Here is a 10,069-nt window from a genome sequence, read left to right on the forward strand (position 1 = left end):
GTTAGAATAATAATAATGTCATTATTACATTTAAAATTATTCGTAAATTATCATTTCTGTTTACGTTTTATTTTTTCAGATTTCATTTTTTCTTTCTTCTTTCCTAATTCAAACGTTAAATTAGTAGCTTATTTCATATATACATAGTTTTACAATAATTACAATAATTACATTTTTTTCAAAACCCTTTTTCTTGAAATTCAATACCCAATTTTATTCAAATTGTATTCTACTCTTTTTCAGATTTTTTTTTTTTATTTGTAATGTTTTTCTTGTTAAAACCCCCTTATTATCATAGCAACCACTGTACAAGTGTTGCATACTGAACCATGCATCAATAAATATATTGAATTGTTTTTGCTGCTGAGCCATTTCAAAACAAGGTTTCTTTTAGAACCTGCAGCAGAGCGCGTCAGAGCAGGAGGCTCCTGGGCTCCGTCTCCAGCGGGACGTGTCACCAAGGTCGGCGGGTGCAGGGTGATTAGATTAGAACACTGAGCATGTCTGAGCATGAGGGGTCAAAAACAGGTGTGTGAACTGCAGACACGCCTGACTGTCACACAACACACTGTGTGTTTCTCTTCTCTCGCACTTTGGCAACGTTGAAGACCCTTTGACGGTTGAAGAACCTCTAGATGAGGTGACTTAGGTCCTCCAGAGCCTCTCTCAGATCCCCAAAGCCCAACCCAGGAAAGAGGTCCTCCCCTTCTCTGGCCTCGGAGGAGTGGACCAGGTGATGCTGAGAGGCACTGGCTGTGATGGACCTCCATCATCCAGCAGAGGGACATCATCCACAAGAAGTCAGTCCAGACGGTTCTTCAGGAGCTCCGCCACTGAGAGGATCCTGAAGTCGGTCTCCCACTCTGCCAACTCCACCTCCCTCAGAAGGACTGTGTGGAGGAGGTGACGGAGGGGAGGCCCAGCGTCACTGCTGACCCTCACAGCTCCTGTCTGGCCAGGACAAGCTTGTGACAAGCTTCAGTCCTCGACTGGACATAAGGGGGCCGCTCGTATTTGTGCGGCCCTCAGGGTCTGACCATGAGGACTTCGAGCTCAGGTTCACGTTTTACCCCTCCATGCTTTTGAAAGAAAAAACACTTTCAAGGAAATAATGATTTCATTTATGTTCATTTATGTTTGGTTTTTATGTTTGTTTTTTAAAAACTTCTTATTCAGAATTTTTCATTCAGTTTTTGAAGACCGTTTAACATTTTTCATTTCACATTCAAGTTAATCTTAGAAGTGTTTGAGGCCTTGTTCCCCACCAAGCTTCTTTTTTAAGGAACATATTTACATTTTGGTCTACAAATTCGCATATTAACAAACATAATTAAAATAAACTGTTTTTTTTCCAACACATTTGATGATATTGAACAATATTTTTTTTTCTCCTGCTTTTTAAAGAGACGTTTTATCTTTTATGAATCAAAACTATATATATATATATATATATATATATATTTTTTTTTTTATATATCCGTTTATATATACGTATTTAATTCAGTGAAGTCTTTATAAGGACCAAGTTTTTCAATTGATTTTATCAATGTGCAAATATTCAGACATGAATGAAAAATGCAATTGAAATGTCCATACAGCCTCAGAAGCGTGACACCTTCATCCAGTGAAGGCAAGTTTTCACTCCTGTGATTCGGCGGCGGAGACCTCAGCGGTTCCACCTCTCCAGCGCGAGCTCCACGCAGGCGGCCGCCGCCCACTCAACTCAGTTATTGCAGACAGAAATAGACGTAGTAAACACCTCCGTGTCTGTTGTGGGCGACAGCTGATGTCACGTCTAAATCCAGCCCTGGGCTCGAGGCCAGGAACCGAAACGTTCATGATCAGTGGTGGAGCCTGAGAATGACTTTTATGAAATTTATTGAAATGTATTTTATTTATCAATTAAATCAAGGCTTTTTCCAAGGATGCATTTAGAAGCTGATATTTTAGAAAACGTAGGATACTAGCGTTTTTTCAGGGGCATTTCTGAAAAAGTAAAAAAAAAAAAAATAAAAGATTGGACTGTTTTCAAGGTCTTTGTTTTTCCCCAAGCTTTCTTTATTTTTACTTATTTATTTGTAAAAAAAAAAAAAATAATAATAATAATAAGGAATGAAAATAAAAAGCGGATTTCTTGTATTTTTTCCTTCAGAGCGAGTAATGTGCGTTGGCCTTGTGAATCATTCTCTGTCATCTCTGTCGCTGTCAGAAAGCATTTCCTGCCTGTGGACTGTGGCTCCAGCGGAGCTGCAGTGTGTCAGCAGCAGCAGGAGCGCCTGCTATTCTGGGCCCTGGTGATGGTGGAAGCTGCGCGCTCTGGTGTGCGCGGCAGGCGACCCCTGTGAAAGAGATCCCTGTCCGTCACTCCTGACAAGTGTTGAGCGCTCGCTGGGACGGATTTAGCAGCAGGTGGCGGAGCCTGGACGGAGCAGCAGCTCAGCCGGGACTCTGAGATGGAGCTGTCGGAGGAGGAGGACGCGGGCGCTCAGGCGGCCAACTTCGAGTACATGGGCGCGCACCAGGCCTTCAGGGACCGCTGGAAGGAGACGGACGACAGCATGTGCCGCCACAGCATGTCCTTCCACCTGCACCACACGCTGAGGAGCGAGTTCTTCGCCAGCTACCTCTACCTGCTGGAGAAGATCCCTCTGGGTGAGATTCCTGAGGGGTGGCGAGGTCGGGTCAGATGGTCCCAACACCAGCGAACTGTCAGCCGGCAGGTCGCTCGGCTTCCAGCGCTTTTTCTCGGCGTGATATTGTTTGAGAGCGTCTCTTCACTGTTAGCTGCGTTTTAGCTTTCAGCACGACTCCTTTCCTTCATGGGGAGTCTCAGACCAGTTTCTGTGTCAAAAGGGAGCAAACTGTGGAGCAATAGAAAAAAGAAAACAGGGCTTTTGAACAGCATAGAGTCTTTGAACCTTCTATTCTGGCTGAATATTTCAATGTTGAGAAAACAACCCATATTTCGAGTGTTTTGTTTTTCCTCCCAAAGGTTCAGTGGGCACTCTTGCTGCGGGAGGGAAGGCAGAGACGTAAAAGTGGCAGGAATCTTGATTCCAGACAGAGAGAAGGTGAGGGTGAGTTCAGGGAGGAGTTTCCACAGACCATGATGTTTGCTGATGATACAGTGATCTGTAGTGGAAGTGAAGAGGAGGTGTTTCATGACATAGCTGTGATGTATGTGGAGATGATGCTGAGGAAGTGAGTCCATGAGAGGGACGTGTGGAGAAGTTTGGAGATGAGGTCGAGACGGAGACAGACAGTGAAGAAGAGGAAGACCACCGCTGAGCTTCAGGATGGTGTGAGGATGAAGGTGGTGACTGATGGAGGTGGCTGCTTGTTCGACCTCACTGTCCAGGTCCAGCTGCCGTCTGCTCTACCAGACGGTCTGTTCTCAGCCAGAGTCGGATTCTGGCTTCACCCAGACCTTCTGAAGGAAGGCGGAGAACTTGCTGCTGATCCACCACGAGAGACTTGGAAAAGATGGCTCACGCTGGCCACAAAAAAAGGCAAGCCTTTCAAGGTGATGTTTGGGTCACGGAAACGGAGGTCAGAGGTCATGGCCACCGTGGAGACGGCAGGGTCCAGACCCGGGCTCCAACATGAGCGAGTGCCGAGCGAGCAGAAAGAGGAGATCCTGCTCCGTCGGCCGTTCTGGCTGAAAGACGGCGAAGCGCCCAGCTCCAAGACGAGCCACGGCCCTTTCATGGAGCGGCATGTGGCGCCCTAACTCACGCCGGCTGTGACAGCCAGGCCGGATTATTTACAAGCAGACCTTTGAGTGAGCACGTTCCTTCTCTTCACGTCTCAATACCGCTGGTCTCTGGTCTCCTGCTGGTGGCGCATCTGATGATCCCAGTCACATGACTCCAGCCTGGAAGTGACTCCGAGAGCACCGAGCTCAGCCAAGCCGCTGCCTGACTCCCATGTCTGACTGACATTGTACGGCTTTGTCGCTCATTTGATCCCTTTGTTCACGGACGCCTTGCAATTTCAGCCAAATCCGTCGCACTGTTTTCGAGTTAGTTTTTGAGGCGATCCCACGACAGGAGAGCTCATTACTTTTGGATGAACTCTTCGAGAAGTGAAGGCGTCACCAGCTCCCGACGCCAAAGGAAGTAGACGGGAGAAGATACACCTCAGAAGATCAGCTCTGTTGTTCAGCTCGACCTTGACTGAGCCTGGGAACAAACCTGAGGATGTTGGAGGCCAGCACACGAGTTCGGTTGCCAGGGTTTAGTCGGACCTGCAGGGTCTGAACCTCGTGGCGATGTGGAAACTGACCAGCAGGGGGCGAAGTTTAGGGTGAGCTCCTGAAATAAACCTGAATCTTAGAGGACTGGGAGTCACGGGAGTCACAGGAGTTCCGACGACTCGAGTTAATGGCCGTCACCCCCCCTCAGTCTGGGCGACACCATGTTGGACCTGGACCCACCACTCAGAGTCTGTGTGATCTGACATGGCTGGGTCTTAGTACCTCATCCAGGTGATGAGTGCTTCAAGACTCAGCTGCCTCTCCAGTCTAAAATAGACCCGGAACGTTACACCGCCGTGGAGTGGACCCGCCCCCCCCCCTCTCCCCCAGGAGACCCGGTGTGATCCAAGCTCTCGGAAATGTGGCCTCCTCATTTCAGCTCGGCAGAGTCCCACCAGCCAGGGCAGGTGCCGTGTTCCTCAATGTCTCAGAATGTAAATGAAGTCCTGACATCATGTTGTGAGCGTAAACGTTCCACAAACCTGGACTCGGACCAGCTATTGAGACCAGACCTCAGCCAGACAACATCAGTGATGAGCTTCAGCCTCTGTCCCCTTCCTGGGACTCCAGCTCACCCAAATCCAGGCAGTATACCTGAAGTTCACTTCTGAAATTCTTAAAAGCAACACACTGTAGTACACTTAGGCTCCACTGTTGTTTTATACAGTGCGTGTCGGGATTTCAAGCGTACTATTGAGATCCGGAAGCAAAGCATCATGGGAGTGAGTGAATGTAGCAGAAAACATACTGTTGTTGCTGTTGTTCTTTTTGCTTTTGCTCTGATATTTTGTTCTCATTTGGCGGCTGTTGATTAGTACTTTCATTGAATTACAAAATTATTTTTCATTGTACGTAGTATTTTTGTTAGTTATGTAAAACAGGCTTATGGCAGTCTCTACACAACTGGCAGGTCAACATGGTTAACAGTTTTCCTCTATAAATAACCTGCTCTTTAAATATACCTCCAGAAGTGTAGACCTAGTACACCACTAGTATACTTCTTGTATATTTACCAAATACCTGAAAGAGTACACTAAAACTGTTCCAGTTTAGTCTGAGGAGGTTTTATCTATATATATATATATATATATATATATATATATATATATATATATATATATATATATATATATGTGTGTATCTTCATCGGATGTGCTGAAGGAGCGTGGTCACACCGAGGGTGTGACACCTGCCGTATTCTTGTTTTCTCCGTCGGTCTTGAATAGAAATCCACCCAGTCCGAGGTCCGGGGTTGCAGGTTCTGCTGTGGGGTTTGTCACGTGGACTAAAAAAGTGCCCCGTCCGATACTATTCACTCATGCGGAGATGATGAGAGAGTGACTTTTTTCTAAAGAATTGACGGCCACTCAGTCGTAACCTGCCAAAGGCTGGTCTTTAGGGTCATGGCATCATCAGAGGAAATCTGCGTCTTGGTGGTGGTGCTGGAAGTTAGTGTTGTATTTAGTTGCGGCTCATAATCGGAGAGCAGAGACTTGGCCAGAGCTGATGGCGAGGAGAGCAAGTGAGACGACGAGTTGCTGCCTTCAGGGGAGAAGAGGAGGTCGGTCGGCAGCATCAGAGGAGCGAGTCTCCTGGGCAGTCCAGTTGATCCTGCCACCCTTGTGTTGCCACTTTGGCCAAGATGGTGGACGACGGCTTGTTGACCCCAGCGTTTTGGTGTCGCCCGACAGTCAAGCTGTTCCCGGTCACCTGCGAGTACATCAAGGGAGAGAAGCAGTTCTACTACCGAGCGCAGCAGTTCTACGAGGACGTTCCCGCCTCCGAGGAGGGCATGATGGGAGACTTTGTGGAGATCTCCAACGTGGACCTGGAGGCCTCCCGGCAATTCCTGCAGAGGTTTGTGGTGAGTTCAAATCCATTTCCCTCAGCAGGGCTTTGCTTTGGATCCCGCCTGATTGAATAACTGGCCCAGTCGCGTTTTCTGTTTCAGCACTGCAATGTCAGTGTGTGACCCGTGAGCCCAGGTGCAAATTCTGGAGCCAACGTTTGGCCCCGCAGCCGGTTATTTTAAGGCTCCTCTGGTTATAACAGCATGGAAGGACGGAGCGTCACAACAATGGCACATGGCTGCTTCACCACGCAACACATCCCACAGCTTTACTCCTTCGTCGCCACGGAAATCCACGGAGGCACCTGGAGATCTGCGCGTTGGGCCGCGTCATAGTCAGAGGATTGTTAGAGGTGCAAACCTGCGGAGAGGGAATTTTGAGAAGATAGTTAAACGTCAGGGTGGAAAACAGAGTCTCTTTTTTGAGTTTCTTTGACCAACATTCTGTGCTGTCTCATGCCTCCTGCTGGGTTGACCTTCCCCTGCTGTCACCAAGGGAGCAGGAGCACAGGACCGTGGTACGATAGAGGGAGTCCAAATGTCCCAGAGAGAGCTGCTGCTCCTCTGTGAAGGTCAGGAGACGATCTGGAGTCCGGTTCAACGCCGGAGGTGACGGAGTACGAGGGAGGGTCACCGCTCAGGCAGTGAGGAAACAGGAAGTGGAAACAGAAGATCAAAGCCGTGATCGTGACACGCTTCCTATGGGTCAGATCTGAGAATATCTGAACGTTGACAAACGTTTGGATATTCTCTGCTTAAAGCTGCCGAGAATGTGAAGAACTGCAGTCAAACTCTCTCAGACAAACATGCCAAGTCTCCCGCCCTTGTCACGTGCTCCAGTCAGGTCAGACCCGGGACACCCCGAGAGGCAAGGCAGGACCATTAGGGATGGATCCAGGAACCCTACTGGGATCTTCATAGCCATCAACCTGACACCAACCTGGATGGCTCAGGCTGGACTCTCAAACCATGGTACTCACACTTTGGGGTACGTTTGCAGGGCTCATCGGGGGGTGGGAGCGACCTGGCCTTCAGAGATCCATGTGCTTCTCGATGCCGTGGACGTGAGTTCCAGTCTGATTCAGATGACCCGAGTGGGCCGGGAAGCTGGGGGTCCAGTGCTAGGATCAAAGACCCATCCAGCGCCTCTCCTCCACCTGGAGTCAGAGGGGCGTCTGGTTTCAAGTCAGTCCCAACCTCCTCGCTGCCCCCACGACCTGAGATGTGAAGGCGGTGAGGCAACACGTGAGAGAGCGAAGGCTCCCGAGCCGAGGTCCCCGGGGCCCCATCTCTCATGCAATCACGCCAACAGAGGGGCCCTGATGTGCCGGGTCGCTGAGGTCAGCCTGCAGAGTGAAGAGTCCAGAGGTGACTCTCATTCTTCTGTGGCAGAGTTCAGCTTCCCATCCCAGAGGAGCAGGAGGTTTTTAGAGTGAAGCCCACTTCTCAAGCTCCCACATCTGGCGGCGCATAATGGCGACTCCTCAGCTGAAGATGAAGGATCTCTCACTTCCACGGCAGGCACCGAGCTCCGAGGGCCCGCAGGTCCAACACACTCTCTCACACTCAAAGTCTGAGGAAGTGAATGGTTGCTTTCGGAACGCAGCCATGAGCAGAACCTGTCCACCACACAAGCATCTCTTGTGACCTAGAGCAGCGACTGAGAGAGCGCGAGCGAGTGAGTCATTGAACTGACTTGACAGCTGCACATCTGTCAGGTGACCAACTGTGGAGAAGTTCTTGGAAATGATAAAGAAAGTGGTGAACAGTAAACACTGTTCACTTGTGGGAGCGGTTTTTCAAACAAATTAGAACCTTTAATGGCGATACTTACATTTACACTTATCTTCTTCAGAGTTTATTTATGAAAAAGGAAATATTCTATGATATTTGGATGTTGTTTTATTGTATTTCTTTTCTTCAGAATTCTATTTGGGACGTACACTTTGTCCAATATTCTCAACAGAACAGGACTCGCACCTGCTTCTGCTGCTGGTTGGACTTTTCCATGACGAAAATCTTGGCGCAGATCACATGGTTTCATGTCATTTCACCAGGTTTTGGTTTGTTTACAATGTACGTGGTGATTGAACACAAATGAAACCAGTCATTCTGAAATCAGTAACCACAGAAATGAATCACTTTTCTATTCTAGTCCTGATTGTCCCCGGAGCCATTTGTTCTGGACAAGTTGGGCCCCGAGATCAGAAAGGTTAAGAACCTCTGATCCAGATCACCATTTGAATCTCCATGACTTACCTCAGCTCTAGTCATGGAGATTCAAATCTTAAGCTGGTGAATTTTTGAGGCACAGTCTTCCTGAAGAAACTTTATCGACCTGACACGACCTGCTGACTGGGTTCTGAGAGTAGTCTGACTGTCCTACAGTCTTGTCGTGTTCTTGGCTCCGGTGTGAGCGACAGGTCTCGCGCGGCGCTCAGACTCCATGTGCTCCCTGCAGGGACCCGGGAAGGCCGGCACCCACTGCGCCCTGGACTGCGGCTGCGGGATCGGCCGGGTCACCAAGGGCGTGCTGCTGCCCGTCTTCGAGAAGATGGAGATGGCAGACATGATGGAGCACTTCCTGCTGCACGCCCACGAGGAGTACCTGGGCGACGACGCCGACCGCATCGAGACCTACTACTGCTACAACCTGCAGGAGTTCACGCCGCCCAAGAACAAATACGACGTGGTCTGGATGCAGTGGGTGGCCTGTGAGTTTCGGGTAGGGAGGCGGGCTCGATGGAATCTGGCGTTTCAAGTCGCCTTCTCCCTCCTCAGGTCACCTGACCGACAAGGACCTGCTGAACTTCCTGATTCGCTGCAAAAAGAGTCTGCGTCCGAATGGCGTCATCATCCTGAAGGACAACATGGCGCGCCAGGGCTGCAAGCTGGACCCCATCGACAGCAGCATCAGCCGCCACCTGGACATCATGAGGTGCATCATCGGCAAGGCCGGGCTGGAGATCCTCGCCATCGAGAGGCAGGAGGGCTTCCCCGAGATCATCATGCCGGTCTGGATGATCGCCATGAAGTAGAGACTTCTTCAGCCGAGGAGGAGGACGCATGGGGACCTCCACACCGAGCCCTGCTCGACGCAAGCATCTCCTCAGTTGTGGTCAAGTGGAACCTCTGCAGAGTCCAGACAAACCTCCTACGAGCAGTGTCCAGTCTGGAAATCCGGGCGGTCACATGACCCTCCGATTCACGTTTCTGCTTCCTGAAACCAGTGGTGTGTGACCATGGCGACGTGAAGGAAACGAAATGACGAAGTATTTTCATGATTCTGAGCAGCAGAATAAACTGAGAGAAGCGTGCAAAATATTCATTTCATGACAATGGAGCCAAAAGATGTGCTGTTCTTCTGCTTCCACGAGGCCTGTCAATAGGTTACCACTTGAATCCCTGTTAATGTCACGAGAGCTGAGTTCACTCGCGATTAATGGCAAGTGAATCACACATGCTGGATCTGACCTGCACATGACCGACAGGAAGGAGAGGCCGATACTGCTTCCGATATTAGCGTGCTGCTAAGCCGCTTCTGAGCCTCTGTGGGGGTTCTGAAGAATGTTGCGTTGGCTTGTTGGAGTCATCAGATGCTTGCAGGAGGAAAGTTGCACAACAACAGATGAGAAATGTGGGATTCATTTACTATTAATCGCAAGCTGACTCATCTTAAAATCTCAGTTTCACCGGAAGTTCAGGATGGAGTTGAGTCCAGTCTGACCTCACAGCTGTGACTCAGAACCTGATCTCTTCCTGCTCAGGGTCACCTCCGCCTCACATGGTCTGACTCGGGCTGTAAATAGGTTTTTCTTTGTTTCTCTGTGTTTTCTACTTCTGTCCTCAATAAAGTGTCATTTTTAGCAGCGAGTCTTAGTCAAGTTCCTGAGTCCATGCGCCGAGTGGAGCAACTAACAAAGGAACGGAGAGCGAAGTAGAGGAAACTTGACCGACACGACTTA

The 10,069-nt window shown here is 49.3% G+C and overlaps 1 protein-coding gene across 1 annotated transcript; it reads left to right on the plus strand.

Annotated features, from left to right (window-relative positions):
• The first annotated feature begins 2,453 nt into the window (after positions 1-2,453).
• On the plus strand, positions 2,454-9,236 carry ntmt2 (N-terminal Xaa-Pro-Lys N-methyltransferase). Its single transcript, XM_053853382.1, has 4 exons — positions 2,454-2,652; positions 5,947-6,119; positions 8,566-8,818; positions 8,886-9,236. Exons 1-4 carry the CDS (start codon positions 2,454-2,456, stop codon positions 9,140-9,142), a joined length of 882 nt encoding a protein of 293 aa, XP_053709357.1. The 3' UTR covers positions 9,143-9,236.
• The last annotated feature ends 833 nt before the right edge of the window (positions 9,237-10,069 follow it).

This window comes from Synchiropus splendidus, chromosome 1, assembly GCF_027744825.2.
Source record: "Synchiropus splendidus isolate RoL2022-P1 chromosome 1, RoL_Sspl_1.0, whole genome shotgun sequence".
NCBI classification, from domain to species: Eukaryota; Metazoa; Chordata; class Actinopteri; order Syngnathiformes; family Callionymidae; genus Synchiropus; species Synchiropus splendidus.

Excerpts from the sequence above, each read along its gene's own strand:
- ntmt2 (XM_053853382.1), top strand. The coding sequence starts at position 2,454 with ATGGAGCTGTCGGAGGAGGAGGACGCGGGCGCTCAGGCGGCCAACTTC. Across the intron at positions 6,120-8,565 it reads AATTCCTGCAGAGGTTTGTG|GGACCCGGGAAGGCCGGCAC; the intron begins GTGAGTTCAAAT and ends TGCTCCCTGCAG. Across the intron at positions 8,819-8,885 it reads CTGGATGCAGTGGGTGGCCT|GTCACCTGACCGACAAGGAC; the intron begins GTGAGTTTCGGG and ends CTCCCTCCTCAG.